General features: G+C 35.6%; 3 protein-coding genes across 3 annotated transcripts; 1 reads left to right on the top strand and 2 right to left on the bottom strand.

Moving 5' to 3' along the window:
- Positions 1-560: 560 nt before the first annotated feature.
- On the bottom strand, positions 561-10,047 carry LOC130613658 (uncharacterized protein K02A2.6-like). The gene is made up of 2 exons (XM_057434975.1): positions 9,893-10,047; positions 561-5,812 (listed from the first exon to the last, which is right to left on the bottom strand). The coding sequence occupies exon 2, from the start codon at positions 4,822-4,824 to the stop codon at positions 850-852; it is 3,975 nt and encodes a 1,324-aa protein (XP_057290958.1). The 5' UTR covers positions 4,825-5,812; positions 9,893-10,047; the 3' UTR covers positions 561-849.
- Positions 7,682-9,291, bottom strand: LOC130613660 (putative nuclease HARBI1). Its single transcript, XM_057434977.1, has 2 exons — positions 9,019-9,291; positions 7,682-8,923 (listed from the first exon to the last, which is right to left on the bottom strand). The coding sequence occupies exons 1-2, from the start codon at positions 9,219-9,221 to the stop codon at positions 7,804-7,806; spliced, it is 1,323 nt and encodes a 440-aa protein (XP_057290960.1). The 5' UTR covers positions 9,222-9,291; the 3' UTR covers positions 7,682-7,803.
- Positions 10,048-10,196: 149 nt separating the features above from the next.
- LOC130613659 (heat shock 70 kDa protein 12A-like) lies at positions 10,197-15,623 on the top strand. The gene is made up of 4 exons (XM_057434976.1): positions 10,197-10,547; positions 12,045-12,269; positions 12,665-12,806; positions 13,922-15,623. The coding sequence occupies exons 1-4, from the start codon at positions 10,269-10,271 to the stop codon at positions 15,025-15,027; spliced, it is 1,752 nt and encodes a 583-aa protein (XP_057290959.1). The 5' UTR covers positions 10,197-10,268; the 3' UTR covers positions 15,028-15,623.
- Positions 15,624-16,638: the final 1,015 nt, after the last annotated feature.

Below are 16,638 nucleotides of genomic sequence, written 5' to 3'. Positions count from 1 at the left end.
AATTAAGTCTTTCTCGTTGAATCTAGTAAAGTTGAAAAAAAATTATCAAACTTATTCCAGTTGCTGTAGGTAAGAGCACCTGGAAACGATGTTGATTTTCTATCATTATTATCACGTTCATGCCTAAACTTGTAACTAAAATTAAACTGGTAGAATTATTTTGGCATTGTTACGAAAGAAATGTTACTGAAAAACAGTAAGAAATCGAGCCACTAATTTGTCTTACCTCTCTTCTGTATCATAATGTTTCAACCAGTTGGCATCATTTGATAGAATACATTGGAGAAGCATCTCTTCACTTTTGCATACATAGGTGTAACACGTCTTTGCTTCAGTTAGGAATTTATTGGGATCGTGAGACAAGCTTTGAATAGCCTTTTGAATCAATGTGGAACTTATTTCTATGGAACTACTTATATCTTTTAAGTATGTATCTGCGTGCATTGTCATTTTTCTCCTTACAATAAGCACAAAAAGTATTACTAGTATGATATACGAGCCTTTCTTCTCGTCAGTAAAATTCATGCGTAAAATAACATCTTTGTGTCTAAAGTATTAAGAAAAATCTTCATAACATATTATGCAGAGAAACACAATGCTAATGACGTTCATAAAGTCTTAAAAATGACAAGTATTATAACTCCAGAAAGATGGGGAAAAACAGACAGACAGAAAATGTATATAACACTTCTTAGACCGCCATCTTTATAATAAGATCACATGTACAAATCTCATAAAGATATACGCGGAAAACACAAACACATGGTTTTAAAGTATAAGCAATAGCATAGAACAAAATGTAAACATAAATGGCGGATATATAACAATCCTCCACCAATAGTCCACAGTTTAAACGTATACAATGCGGTTCAAGTCATAGTCCTCGAAATGCTTTGGTAAACGGCGAGATCGTTCAGGTCGAGAATTGGTGTCCTTGTTCACATCTTCTGCAACGTCTTCAAACGGCTCAGATGTCTCAGGAACAGGTAACTGGACCCTTGGCTCGATTTCAGTAACGGTTTCGTCAACTTCTGACGGTTCAAACTGTGGTAGCACAGCCAGAGGTGGGTCTGTCTCTACCATTGCTGAATCAGCTAATCTCTCGCCGGTTGCAGCTCGCATTTGATCGATGTGGCGTTGAACGATTTTCTCTCCCACTTCAACATCGTATGTCACAGGTCCTCTCTTTCTCGAAATGTTTCCTCTCACCCACCGTGGTCCTTGACCAAAATTTCTAATCAGTACCTCCTCTTGGTCTAGAAATTGCCGCAGCGGTTTCAATCGATGACTTCGATTCTCAGAATCCATCTGTTTCCCCTTGACTGTCTGTTTCAGATCTGGTTTAACGAAATGGAGGGCACTCCTTAATTGACGATTGAACAGTAGTTCTGCAGGTGACCTGCCCGTGGTGGTGTGTGGTGTGATGCGGTACGTGAACAGCAAACGGCTTACTCTGGTCTCAATGGATTGACCATTCGATTCTATCTTTTTAAGACTGTTTTTCACAGTTTGGACGGTTCTCTCTGCTTGTCCATTTGAAGCAGGATGGTATGGTGCAGAAAAAATGTGTCTGATGTTATTTCGTTTCATAAATTGCTCAAATTCAGTGCTTGCGAAACACGGTCCATTATCACTAACACAAACTCCAGGCAGGCCATGCGTGGCAAAGATTTTGCGCAGTTGCTCAATAGTCGCAGTGGAGGTGTAGCTATTCATGACTATTACTTCCACCCATTTTGAAAAAGCATCAACAACTATCAAAAACATTTTGTTCAAAAACGGTCCCGCATAATCCATGTGGATCCGCTCCCAGGGTTGGCTTGGGTATTCCCAGGAATGTATTGGTGCTGCAGCTGGCATTTTTTGGTGGATTTCACAGGTTTTGCAATTTTTGACGGTTAACTCAATCTCAGAATCCATCTTTGGCCACCACACAAAACTTCTCGACAAACTTTTCATGCGAGTGATCCCTGGGTGAGACTGGTGAAGTTGTCCAAGCAGTTGTGGTCGTAACGAGCTTGGTATAATGACACGAGAACCCCACAGCAAGCATTGGTTGTCGATGCTGAGTTGATCCTTCCTTGAAAAGTACGGTTGTAATTCTATTTCTCGGTTTACTTTCCAACCGTTGGATATCAAGTCCAACACTTTGCTCAGGACTGGGTCACGACTTGTATGTAGCTTAACATCAGCGGAGGTTAGTGGTGCTTGCACTAGGTCCATCATGTGAATTGCACTTTCATTGTTCGAGTAATCAGAACTGTCTGCTTGAAGTGGAAGGCGGCTTAGACAGTCAGCGTTGGCGTGATTGACACCTGGTTTGTACTCCAAGACGTAGCTATAAGCAGACAGCAGGAGGGCCCATCTCTGAACACGAGCAGCTGCAAGCGGTGGAATTGGTTTGTTTTGTCCGAATAGTCCCAAAAGAGGTTTGTGATCAGTTATAATTCTGAAAGACTGTCCATAAAGATATTGATGAAGCTTTTTGACTGCGAATACTATGGCTAAACCCTCTTTCTCAATGTGGGCATAATTCCTCTCTGCTGGAGAAAGAGTCCGTGAAATATAACATACGGGCTTCTCGGAACCATCATCCATTACATGGGCGAGAACAGCACCTATCCCATAAGGAGAGGCGTCACAGGACACAAGGATCGAACGTTGGGGGTCAAAATGCGTCAGCAACGGTGCTTTATATAGTAGAGCTTTCGATTCGGTAAACGCTTTTTCTTGTTCGGTTTTCCAGTGAAAGGTTGTCCCCTTCCTCAGCAGACGATGCAGTGGTTCAATCATTGCAGAAAGGTTTGGTAGATAACGATTATAATAGTTGAGCATTCCGAGATAAGCCTTTAACTGTGTAACATTCTCTGGAGGGGCTGCATTCCTTATAGCTTTGACCTTCTCTGGTGAAGGCGATATTCCTTCCTTGGTAATGTTGTAACCCAGATAAGTCACCTCTTCTGCTAGAAATACGCATTTGACTTCCTTCAGTCGCAATCCAGAGCTTTCAATCACTTGCAGGACTGACGATAAATTTCTCAAATGTTCCTCATCATCCTTACCAGATATTAAAATATCGTCTACTCGCACTTTGGTACGTGGTATATGGCGGAGTCGCCTATCCATTTCCCTCTGAAAAATGCCGGTGGCGGAATGTACTCCATACTGAAGTCTTGTGGGGCGGTACAAGCCACGGTGTGTGTTGATTGTGAGGTATTCTCTTGTTTCCTCGTCCAACTCCAATTGCTGGTATGCATGACTCAAATCCAGCTTTGTGAACTTTTCACCCCCTGACATTGAGGCGAAAAGATCTTCAGTTCGCGGAATTGGATAAGAGTCACAAGGTGCAGCCTGGTTTATTGTCTGTTTGTAATCGCCGCATATTCTGATAGTACCGTCCTCTTTCTTTACCGGTACGATAGGGGCTGCCCATCTTGAATATTCAACTGGTTCATATATGCCATCTTGTACAAGTCTATCAAGTTCAGTGTCGATCCTGTCTTTTAAGGCATACGGGACTGGTCGTGCTTTGCAAAACTTTGGTGCGACAGAGGAGTCCACAGGAATATGGACTCTAAAGTCCTTCAGCAATCCCATACTTTCCGTAAACACGGCGGCATGCTGTACTAATATTTGTTGTAGATTGGTATTGCTAGAATGCTTGACCTGGAACAAACTGGGCCAATCTAACTTGATTACTTTTAGCCAATCTCGACCTAACAATGAAGGAGATTCCCCGGGTACGATAGTCAATGACAGTGTGTATTTCTGTTTTTGGTGTTCAACGTTTACAGCAGCTGATCCCAAGGGTGTTATGATTTCCCCTGTAAAAGTTTTTAACTTTAAGTTACTAGGCTGGATGGTCAACTCTGGAATGCATTTCCGTAATGTTTTTTCACTTATCACCGACATCGATGCACCGGTATCGACCTCCATCTTGATGGTTTTTCCTTCAATACTGACATTTACAAAAAGCGGTTCAACTCTGCTCCCTTCTAATTTATACAGGTTAAACATATCGGACTGTTCAACAGTTTCGTTGTAAACATTTCCTTCATGTTCGGACTCCAGTTGGTTTATTGGTTTCCGGGGTGGTCTGGATTTCTCATCATTTCGTTTCTTTTGACGACATTTTTTAACGGTGTGTCCTTTTTTGTGGCAATAATAACATTCAGCATCCTTGAATGGACATGCCTCTGCTGTATGTTTTGTCCCTCCACATCGATAGCAATCCCTCCCTGGGTTGTCTCGGGCTCTCTCCAAAGCGTGGACACTCTCTGAAATGTTGCCTGTCGCTTGATGTTGGAGAATGCTTTTGGAGTAGCTTGCTGCTGATTCCATAGAACATGCAATTCGTAGGGCTTTGGCTAAGGTGAGGTCTTTCTCACTCAGGAGCTTTTGTTGTATTTTTTCCTCCTTAATGCCACAAACAAGTCTATCTCTTAACATGTCGTCCAGTGTTTCTCCATACTCACAATGTTCACTGAGTCGACGCAAAACTGCCAAGTACTGGGAAATTGTTTCAGAAGGTTGCCTATCACGAGTGTTGAATCTGAATCTCTCAGCTATCGAATTGGGAGTGGGATATAAATGATCTTTCATTAATTGTACTAGCTGGTCATAAGATTTGGAAGCAGGATCGTTATTTGACAAACCTCTCAACAGCTGGTAGGCTTTGGCTCCACATGAGCTCAGCAGGATTGCTCTCTTCTTGGTGGCATCTGCAATGTCATTTGCTATGTAGAACTGATTCACTCTCTCGATGTAATTGTTCCAGAGTTCCGTTGCCGGATCAAACTCTCCAATTTTTCCGTAGGTAGCCATTTCGGTAATATATCCTCGTCGCCACTTATTATAACTCCAGAAAGATGGGGAAAAACAGACAGACAGAAAATGTATATAACACTTCTTAGACCGCCATCTTTATAATAAGATCACATGTACAAATCTCATAAAGATATACGCGGAAAACACAAACACATGGTTTTAAAGTATAAGCAATAGCATAGAACAAAATGTAAACATAAATGGCGGATATATAACAACAAGAAAAAAATGAAAAAAATTGACCAGCTATCATGTTGAACAGAAAGAAAAAATGTTTCCAGATTATCGTATTACACTGTTTTTTACTATGAAAAAGCTGATTATATGAGGCGATTAATAGGGCTGGCTCGGTTAGGCGGGCTGATATTTTCTGTATGTTCATACGTGCGTTCGTACGTAAAGTAAATTTAAGTTACAAAGATTCTTCAAAAAAATGTAATCCATAAGAGTGCTGACAAATATTAATTATTTTGTTAAAATAATAAAAACATGACAATGAAATTTTATGATAATGTTATCCATCTGGAGTGTTTTTATATATTTATTGTTCTCCATGCATAATATTATTTTCACTAATATTTTATCAAATAAGATTATAAAAATTGACAAAGGAGTGCTTTCTGCAAAAAAAATAATTTTATTCGTGCGCAAAAATGACACGGTTAGCCTTGCTGGTGTTTTCGTTTTAAAAATTCCATCTGGCTCGCTCCTAATATGGACACAATTTTTTAAGGTTTTCTGAAACATGGCGAGATATCGCCTAAGTGAGGCAACGAAAAGTTTATATCATTCAAAAACGAAGCAAGCATTAAGCAATAGCTAACCTGGAGTAGCGAAAAAAACAAAATAAAAAAAAACAAGCAAACAAAAAAATAAAAACAGAATAGTTTCCGGCAAGCAAACACGTGATTTTGGTCTTCCTAAATAGGTAAACAACAAACACGATCATGATGACAAGTAAGCAATATCGGGTCATATACGAGAACTAAAAAACAAAAAAAGCAAATTTTTCGAGAAAAGAGTACGAAAACTAGTTTATCAAATCAACGAGCATAATTCATTCTACAGTTGACTCTGATTCGAATTTCTATAATTCGAACAAGTGCTCAGTCACCGTCGATTTTCCTTAAAAAACTCTTATAAAAAACTTTCTATAATTCGAATAGTTTTTTCAGTCCTGTCGGCACGATTCTCTCCCTAATTCGAATTTTAGAGTGAAAAAGGGCTTTGACAAATTCGAAAATTTTCTTTTGAACGTTTTTTTCCATATATTCAACAGTTTTTCAAATAGAGTTTCTTTTTTGTGTAACCTATAACAATAAAGATTGAATGAAACTTGAATTATGTTTTCTTGATTTTAAAATTAACGTAAATTCTCTCTGCGATTCGAATTATCACTATTTGAAGCTGAAAGTTCGAATTACAGAGACTTTCTATAATTCGAATCTCTCCATAATTCGAACAAAATTTTCCTTGTGGGAATTCGAATTAGGAAGAGTCGACTGTATTTGGTATACTCGGTGGTTAGTGTTCAATTTCAATCATGGTTCATAAGGTTTTTTAGTTAACAGCCAAAGTATAATGTAGTTACTGTAGAAAGTTTATCATTTCTTGAACATGATAGTATAGTAGCCGACGTTTCGGGAGATCCTTCTCCCATCATCGGGAAAAGTAAAATGATGTTGAGCATGTATTTAAATAATTGCAGAGGATCGAAACTCATAAAAAATTAACCAATCAGAAACGAGCTGATAATTACAGTTAATTACTGTAATTAATATTTTTATTTTCGGAGATAGATGCAAGGTAAAGTTTCACTGAATATTGAAGAAGACAACATCGTTTCGGAGGATGAGGAGTCGGAAGCACCTGTGATACCGGAGGAGGGACGTGAAGCACCAGAGGAAGCACGTGTAATACCGGAGGATAAAGGAAAATATAAAAACATGCAAAAAAAATTATCTGCGCATCAACGAGATATGGTGTTAGTTGACTTAACACGGGAAGAGCTAGAGATAAAACGTCAAAACACTGAATTGTTGCGAAAATCACTGGAAGGGACAGAGCAGGCAATAAAAGCAATGACCGAATCAATAAATTCTATTGGAAATGGAATAAAGGACGGCCTAGGACTTTTGGCCAATGCATTTTTACAATCTCAAGCACAACCAGCTCCTCATCCTCCATATCCTTATTACAATCAAGGTCATCACGCACCACAATATCAACAACCGTTTATGTCTCCACCTCAAACACCAAGGAGAACTGAAGAAAAATAGACTTTAGTTATTGTATATATTTTTTGTAATATTTTTTGTACATATTTGTATAAAAAGCTTGATATATTTTTAAAAAAAATGTTGAAAACACTTTATATATATATTTTAAAACATTATTTTTATTATTTAGACTTTTTCATAGTTATTATATTATCTTTGTATATATTTGTAGAAAAAGCTTTATATATATATTTAAAAAAAATTTAAACAATTCGTTTTTTATCTTGAGAACGAAAAGACTTGTTAGCCAACTTTTTAAGCTTTATAATATACCTTAAGTGACTAAATTTTGGCGAGTAATTAATTTGGCGAATACAAAAAAATGTTTGCAACTTAATTATGTCTGTTTTTACGTCAACAAGAGCAATTTCTTTGCCTTTTTTCAACGGGTCGCGTAAAAACAAGAAGACTGGAAATAGTAACAAAAATGACGTTGCAAAGTGCGACATGTAGCAAACCGCAGAGAGAGGCCTTCAAGCTTAAGCCATTTAAAGCACATTTTAAAAACACCTGGTCAGAAAAAACATTGCATCAATATTTGTGAGTGTTTGGATACAATAAAAAATAAAACATCATTTAGTGACTAAAATATCTATAAAAAATACAATATAATACAAGTTAAAAAGACGGTTGTTCACAAACATTTCTATCTATAAAAAATACAATATAATACAAGTTAAAAACAAATGTTCATAGTTTAATTTTCCATTTTATCGTGCAAGTATTCCATCACAGAATCTCTGACAGCTTTTCCTCGATGTGAGTTGTACGTGTATAGCCGATAAACTTGGTTATGATGTTCACAATTTTGACATCGTTCTTCGTTCATCATTTGTACTTGGAGCAAGTCAGGATGCACATCAACTTTATTTATTTCACAATAATTGTGAAGAACAAAACAAGAGTAAATGATATTCATTGCAAAATCCAATTCAACATCGAGACATCGATTTAAAATTCTCCATCTTGCTTTTAACCGTCCAAAGGCACATTCAATTTGATTTCTGGCACGACGTAAATGGTTATTAAAAATCAATTCTTTTGAACTGCTACATGAATTAAATTCTTTCATAACATTAGGCAACAATGGGTATGCTGGGTCTCCAATTAGTAATGGCGGTACCGGTGTATACCCAGGCAATAATTCCTGTAAACAAGGTGGAAGACGGTTGTTCACCAACATTTTGCTAACTGAACTGTTAGCAAAAACCCTTGCATCGTGTACACTACCAGGCCACTTTACCTCCACATCGATAAAGCATCCTTTCTCGTCACAGATAGCTTGACAATTCAGTGAGTACTTCATCTTGTAGCAGAAGTATTCCTGTGCATTTTCAGTTGGCCTTTTTATAGGAATATGAGTGCCATCAACACAACCGATGGCTTGAGGGAATCCAAACTTGCTTTCGAAGAGCGTTGCAGCATGTTTCAGTTCAGCCTCTGTACGAGGAAATTTTATTAACTCTGGACCAAGAATATCATTAATTGCCCCACACACTGATCTTAACGACTTGGAAAGAGTGGCTAATGATACACCAAATGTATTACACGTCATCCGTAAAGAGCCTTGATCCTTCAAGTAATATAGGACCATTGCTGTTCTTTTCTCAGCAGAAAGAGTGTCTATTCGAAATGAATTGTGTGCCGGTTCAACTTCTACACGGATTTTATCAACTAAATTCATAAATGTAGGGTAGTCCATTCTTAAGTTCTGACACCATTCCTGTTCCAGCAACGCTCCAGAGTATAAATTTTGCCACCAAAGATCAGTACGTCCTGGGTTGATCCATCTTCTTCTTTTTCGTCTTTTGTTTACCCTAAATAAAAAAAACTTCAGTCGTAAAGACAATAATTTTTCTTTCTGGATATTAAGCTAGTAAAGCACAGGACAGGGAAGCAAAAAGCAACCTACCTATGTTTTAAATTCTGCATTTTTCTTAGCACAGCATTGTGATCTTCCACAGCATTAAACAGATGTCGTTGCTGTTGCCTACGAAGTGATAGTAGATATTCAACATTTCTCGTAAACACAGCAACCAATGAACCCAGCGAACTTAAAAAAAATGATATAAGCATAGAGAAGTTTTTCATAGCATATGTCTTGCTCGTCGCCATCTTGAAAATAATCCTAAAAATACGCGCGGAAAAGACTGGAACTAGAAAAAAGATTTGACGAATTTTATTACTTCGCCAAGCCGTACCGAAATTGTTCATGTAAACAGAAGGGCTATTTCAAACCGGGGTGAAAGTCAAACCGGTTTGAACTCATTACGGGCTCCATGTAAACGCTGCCTAGGTAACTACTTCTTTTGTAGGGCTAGTAACCAAATCTCAGGAAGTTGATACGAGATGTGTTTGTTACGTGCTACACTGTTGATTTATGAATTTCGATCCTCTACAATTATATAAATACATGCTTAACATCATTTTACTTTGCCCAATGATGGGAGAAGGATCTCCCGAAACGTCGCCTACTAAACTATCATGTTCAAGAAATGATAAACTTTCCACAGTAATATGAATACTGAACAGACAAACCGAAATAATATCTTTAAAAATATAATGTAGTTCTTGATGAATTTCATTTGGAACAATCGAATTAAACGAAGTCTCTTTCAACGTGTTTAAACTGTTATAAAATATAAAAATAAAATGTAGTATATATTTCGTGTAGATTAAATATTTATGTAGATTTTATATAATATACTTGTAAAACTATCCTATGGAAAATATTTGATAGCATGGTGTTACAAGTATATTATCTTTTTAATTTGTTAGCTACTTACCTCAGTTATCTGAAAATCTGTTTAAATTTCCTTTCCCAAACTTGAATATGTAATCTTTCTTTTCTCCGTCTAATTTGAGTCATATGACTGGAACTTCAGACATGTTTGCATTGTACGCACACACAAGAGTTTTGAGGTTAAAAAACAAAAACAAAAATCGTTGACAATACTGACCAGATAAAAATAAAACGAAAGTAATCGTTGGTATAGTAAAGATTTTCTTTACAATGAAAATAATAATATATCAATAATTAACTTCTGTAAATAAACTTGAAAAAGCTCTGGTCCTCATTATATCACTCTAAGCTTTTTTTTTTTGTAAAATGTGTTGGCTGTGAGAAGAGAACAACTATCGCTTTCTACTCATTAAGGAAAAATGGCAAGTTGGTCTGGCAACATTGAGACGTTAATGGTCTGTGCTATTGACTTCGGTACAGCTTACAGTGGCTACGCATATTCGTTTCTAGATGACAAAGAGAAAGTTTTTGTTAACGACGAATGGGCGTCAAACCAAACTAAAACTCCCACAAGCATATTGTTCTTAGCTGACAAATCGTTCAAATCGTTTGGGAGAAATGCAGAAAATGATGTTTTTGATCAGGAATATGAAAGTTGTTATTTCTTCAAACAGTTCAAAATGCACCTCTATGACCAGGTAAAACGTTTTATAACTGCACTGTCAATAAAGTGCACGCGGTCTTTTTGACCGATCATAACTTTTGTTCAACATGTAATTGAGTGCTGAAACTTTGTGTCGTTTTCTAACTTTTATTTAGGCTTATATATGCTGGTTTATTTATACTCTGCGGGTTGTGTATTTTGCGACAAGTGTAACGTTTTTGAAACTTTGAAAAGCGCTGACATACATGTATGAGTGTTGTAAGATGTTGAATTGGTTATATGATTTTTTAATATAAAATTTAGGAAAACAGCCTTTTTATTCTATTTTTATTTAATGACGTCATGTGTGACGTCATTTGTCATCAAAATGACGCCATTCAATTAATTTTTCACTTTTTAGGTTACCTGTTTGTGTTAGGAATTTCTACAATATGCCTAGCTTATAAGGATTTATAAATTTCTAAATCTTAAAATCTACTAAGATATCTACTATAATAACAAATAGATAAAAGTATCAATGTATCTTATTAGCAACATTTTTACAGACTTTGCATGACTGTATGGGGTGAAAATAAGTAGGTTTTGCATTTACCAGTAAACGTCAAAAATTAGAACTCAAGATGACGAAGTATATTTTACGTACTATAGTAGTAACAGCATTTTATAACATTCGTTTAAACGTTTTAGACTTAAGAAATCTGTCATGACCATCAACATTTTTTTTCATGTTTAAGTCCCTTTTTCACACCATACCACTACTTCGAACGATAAAGTTGGTGCAAAATTTGAATAAATATACAGAACGGAAACATTCAACAACAAATCGATATCGTATGCCGCGATATGGTGGCTGACTCTATATTTTTTTTAACTTCACTCACAAGTTTGTTCAATAAGTTCTACAAAATAAAATAATAAAAATATGTTTTTCAAATTTTGTTGAACATCTTTCCTATTTTGATCTATTTCTTCTTCAACTTTTTCTTGTTTAATTATTGTGTATTGAGCCGTGACCATTGCAATAAAGAGAAACATTTTTCAACTTCTTTTAATTCAGCCACTCGTTCAGCAAATGCTCAACTATAAATAACTCAGCACTCACGCAGATGTAAACAAATCTGGTAGTTACAACAGACTGATTTATCTTCTGGGTCTTCTGTTCTGTGGTTCTGTAAACTCTCTACGAATATATTCAATATCTTAAAAAGAATAAACATAAAACGTAATGGCGCAGACCAATCCAGGCAAGTGGGTCTTTAAAACTAACGTTCATCATGAACTGTTGTTTAGCAGCCGTACCGTAGCGCAATTCGCCTCTCCTTTAATCCCCCCTCCCTCCCTTCGCCACCTGCCCCCAAAAAACTATTTGGTGTGAATAGGGTAAAGAGATAGCAGTGAGTGCCAGCCAATATCTAACGCTCTGAGAGGCATGACACCTTAAAACGAGAGCTAACAGTGTTGAGGATCTTATCTAAGAATTCAATCTTCATTACCGGAGAGTTTAAGACTGGTGCAAACGTTTTTTTTGTAGAGAATAGAAAGAAATCTGGAGATACAGGCGCATAACGGGAAAACAATGAAAGCAATTGACGTATTTAGTGCTTCCATCAAGTATCTCAAAGACCACTTTCTACGTCATATAAATGACAGATACCAGGGTTGTAACATCAATATACAAAATGTAAGATGGGTGTTAACCATTCCAGCAATTTGGTCAAACTCTGCAAAACAGTTTATGAGAGAAGCAGCTGCAAAGGTAAAGGATTTTGTAACCAGTAAAATGTAGATGATACTGTAGTTCAAAGTGTATAACCTGTATAGATTAAAAATTTACTGACATGTTAATAAAAAATTAAAATAAAGTTTTCTAAACCAAATTTGTCTTTTAAATACTTGCCAACATTGAAAAGGGGCGTTCATTTAAGTGGGGGCGTGTAAAAAAAGGGCATCTATTCAAAGAATTGTGATATTATCAGCTTTTTGGTTGTTGGTTTCTTTGACTTTGATAAAATACTTGGTGTAATACAATATAAATTTTAATATCAGAAAAATTTTGCAAGTCAGGCATAAAATTATATTGATATAGTTTTAATATTCATTTAAAATATTACAAACGCTCTGAGTGTATCTCAATAATTGTCATATATTTAGGCAGGAATACCATCTCGAAGTCTACTTATTGGTTTGGAGCCAGAATGTGCATCCATGCATTGCCAAAGTGAAGAAGTCAGTATTATCCCGAAAGAGATGTCATCTCAAATAGGCAAAAAATATCTTGTGCTTGACAATGGAGGTAAGTGTTTTGTGCGTTTTGAAAAAGCTGATCAGGTTTCCTTCACAAAAACGGTTGTGAGGACGTGTTTATTACACTGCATTCGAGCCGTTATAAATTCGTATATCTTCTACCATTTTCTCGCAGACCGGAAAGTTATTTCTGATGTGTTCTCTATAAGCTTAGGTTAACGGAGCGATAACTTTATCATAATAATTCATAAAATATTATGGTGCACAAACGCTTAATTAAGAAAAAAATACTAATACTTCTATTAGTAGTTACAGGTCAAAGTAAAAATCAATATAACAGGGTTCGAAAGTGAAAAATTGCAGATGCCACTTTTGTGTGAAACGCATAAAAATCGAGTTTCTATGTATTATATGCTGTTCAATCCAACGGCTTCATTTTGGCCAAAGCGAAAATTATTGATTTATGTTTCTTTTTTGATTTATGTTACATATTTGATGTTACATATTTGCAAAACTAAAATCTGTTCCGGACGCAATTTCAAAGGACCAATGACTTTACATTTTCTTTAGAATCCGACAAACCAGAAAAATCTATAAAAATGTTAAACAAAAATGCTATCGAGCTTCGGTATGCTTACTCGTAGGGTTAAGTCGATTTTCTGGCCTAAGATCGTTTAGAAAAACTATGACTCTCCGCTCCACCTCCTGTGATGTTAGAATGCGTCCTTTGACGTAATTTATTATTAACTGTAGGATATGTTTTTTGTCGATATGCGCAAACACATCTAGACCTAAAGCTGCAAATACGATGTCTTTATTTTCTGCACAATTTTTTATAGGGTCACCTGAGATTAGATAAAGTGAACCTTCCACAGAAAGCTGAAAAATGCACCATCTTTTCATTTACATTAGAAAGTTTATCCATATTTAAGCAATTATAAACATTTCAACGAACTAGTTTTTTATTTTAAAGAACTTTTCCGAATTTATTTTTCATCGCACTCATGCAGAATCCATATAGATTTTGCAATATCGAGTGTAAGCGCGATCTGCATAGATTTCTATTTTTATCAACTTCACTGATGAATCCGGATTCATTAGCTCAAGTGTAAATGCATTATCAATTTGGATTTGTAAAATCATACTTATATTCATCTATTTTAGGTGGGACCATCGATGCTACTCTTCATCAAATTATTGACCATAAAACATTAAAGTCACTACACAGGCCATCTGGTGGATCATGGGGTGGCACTGCGGTTAATAAATTATTTGAAAAATACCTTGAAGATATTTTCACAACTGCTGTAGTTAATAAAATCAGGAGAGAATATTCAGAACACTGGCTGAAAATTATGAGAGACTTTGAAGATATCAAGAGAAACCTAAATGTAGACAAGGAATATGACACTATATTTTTGACTGATCCTTTCGTTCAAAGTTATTTTGAAATTGTTGGTATCTCTATTGCGGAAGACGATAGGGTGAGAGAAAGAGGACGTGGTGCTTTTATAAGACGTTCATCTTTGAAAATACCTGTGCATGCTATAATTGAATTCATTAACGATGTTGCTGAAAAAGTAAAAGAATATGTTAAAGAGTTGATGGTACAATCTGATTGCAGTGACATTGATTTTATCATCATGGTTGGTGGTTTCTCAAATTCCGGAATACTTCGGCAAGCAATAAAAGATTTGCAGATTACTGATGTTTATGCACCGAAAGATGCAGAAACTGCTGTAGTTAAAGGTGCTGTGTTATTTGGATGGAATCCAGAATGCATCCAAACACGAAGGAGTGCAAAAACGTACGGGATTTGTACATCGTCTGTGTTTCAAGAAAATGTGCATCCGCCAAAATTTAAATACACTGATAGTGAAGGTAAAGTGTGGTGTGACGAGGTTTTTTGCCCAATAGTAACAATAAACCAAGAATTACACTACGGCGAAAAAATTAATTTAAATTACTTGCCAGTAACAAAGCAACAAACATCCGCAAGTTTAAGATTTTACGCTAGCGATGAAAAGAAAGTAGACTACTGTACAGACAAAGGTTGTGTTCAACTTGGATGCTTAAAAGTTTTATTGCCAAAATATGATGGAGTAACTAACAGAAGCATTATATGTAAATATGACTTCAGCGATACGGAAATCAATGTTACTGCTCAAGAAAAAACAAGTGGTAAATACTTTACGACAACATTGGACTTTTTAACAACAAATAGTAAACTTGATGACGTTACAAAAGGCGCTCACAAACAACGAAGATAGAAATATTATTTTATGTATAACGTACTAAATATTGATAGAATTAAAGAAATCAGCTGAAAAATATGATGAATAAAATTATTCCGTGCACTTTGTATAATTTTTATAATGCAAAAATGTCAGATTACCATTATTGGATAAGGAATCTATCGAATAATATGTGTTAAGTGCTTGTCTGATTTTTGTGCAAAATATTTTACATCCCAATGAGAATTTGCGATTCATTGTTTTGTTTGGTGTTGTTTGTTGTGATAGTTATTTCATTTTTTTGGAGGTGGTGGGAGGTTGTTTCTTTTGTTTTTCGTTGTTTTTAGTTTTGTTGTTTTTTTATGTTTTTTTGCTTTGTTTTGTTCTTCGTTTCTTTTGCTTTGTTTTGTTCTTCGTTTGTTTTGTTTTGTTTTGTTCTTCGTTTGTTTTGTTTTGTTTTTGTTGTTTTTTTATGTTTTTTTTGCTTTGTTTTGTTCTTCGTTTGTTTTGTTTTGTTGTAATTTGTTCTTTGTTTTGTGCTTTATTATTTTTCATTTTTTTTTCATTTTTCGTTTTAGCGTTTTTTTGTATTTTTTTTATTAAAGATAAATATATAATTCTTTGTTTACTGATACCTACAGCTGAATAATTTAAAACTTCTGCTGTTACAAATCACTAAATCGCGAATCCTAAATCCTTTCAATGGTTTGTAATGTAAAAAAAAAAATCTTTAGAAAAAAATAAAGCGTACCTCTAAACAAAAATATTTCCTCCTTCGTTTTTTCGTATGGTGTAATTAACTTTTTATTTTCTTCCACCTTTTACAAATGACTGCAAATTCATATTAAACAAGTTCTATTTTTGGACTATTCATTACCCGATTGTTATAATGTTCTCTTTTGGTTTTTAAGGTTAACCCTCCCAATTTACTTCGTACTTTTCCTCCGAAAAAGTAACATACACCTATCTTTTTTTTATTATGCAAATTGATAGAAGACTTTACAGATTTCCTACAAACCAAACCCACATTGACTTTCTAACGGTAACAATTCGTTTATGTTCCAACAGTTTCGTTATACATTCGTACCAGTATATATATTTAGCAATAATCTTTCTAGATGCTGGGTTTTATCGCTTATACCGGTAAAACAGTTGACTGGGCGATTGGATTAAAATGGTTTTGAACTTTCGGGTAATGATTTTATCATACAAAGGCTTTAGACTGCGAGAAACAATATATTCCCAAACTTTGAAAGGCTGCTTAAGCTACGCGAGTGTTCCCGCTGAGCTAGCGTTTTGTTTAAAAATTAGGACGAATTAGACATTTTTTGATACCAACCCTTTAACAGGCGCTGAAGAAGACAATACAGTTTCAAAAACTACACTTTATTGACTTTCTAAAAGGACCAGTCTGTTCTTGTTGATACAGCTGCGTCGAACATTCATACCAACATGAATTTAGAGATAATCTTCCGATAATATCGGGTTCCTTTGCTTTTACCAGTAAAACGCTTGGCTCTGGGACGCGAGTGAAATGGTCTTGATCTTTGGCGTAATAAATGTGATAAATGACTTCTTTTGACTTTGAGAAAAAACATTCTTCAACACTGGGCAAGATTGCTTAAATTCCGCCGCGAGCGTACCTAC

Source organism: Hydractinia symbiolongicarpus, chromosome 11 (genome assembly GCF_029227915.1).
Source record: "Hydractinia symbiolongicarpus strain clone_291-10 chromosome 11, HSymV2.1, whole genome shotgun sequence".
Lineage (NCBI taxonomy): Eukaryota > Metazoa > Cnidaria > Hydrozoa > Anthoathecata > Hydractiniidae > Hydractinia > Hydractinia symbiolongicarpus.
Note: the sequence above shows the minus strand (reverse complement) of the source record. Positions and strands in the feature narration are given on the sequence as shown.

What these genes read in the sequence shown, in the direction of transcription:
- LOC130613658 (XM_057434975.1), bottom strand. Translation starts at nt 4,824, where the DNA reads ATGGCTACCTACGGAAAAATTGGAGAGTTTGATCCGGCAACGGAACTC.
- LOC130613660 (XM_057434977.1), bottom strand. Translation starts at nt 9,221, where the DNA reads ATGGCGACGAGCAAGACATATGCTATGAAAAACTTCTCTATGCTTATA. An exon ending in ATGCAGAATTTAAAACATAG is followed by an intron (nt 8,924 to 9,018) that starts GTAGGTTGCTTT and finishes TTTTTTATTTAG; the next exon opens with GGTAAACAAAAGACGAAAAA.
- LOC130613659 (XM_057434976.1), top strand. Translation starts at nt 10,269, where the DNA reads ATGGCAAGTTGGTCTGGCAACATTGAGACGTTAATGGTCTGTGCTATT. An exon ending in AAATGCACCTCTATGACCAG is followed by an intron (nt 10,548 to 12,044) that starts GTAAAACGTTTT and finishes TTTTTTTTGTAG; the next exon opens with AGAATAGAAAGAAATCTGGA. An exon ending in TCTTGTGCTTGACAATGGAG is followed by an intron (nt 12,807 to 13,921) that starts GTAAGTGTTTTG and finishes CATCTATTTTAG; the next exon opens with GTGGGACCATCGATGCTACT.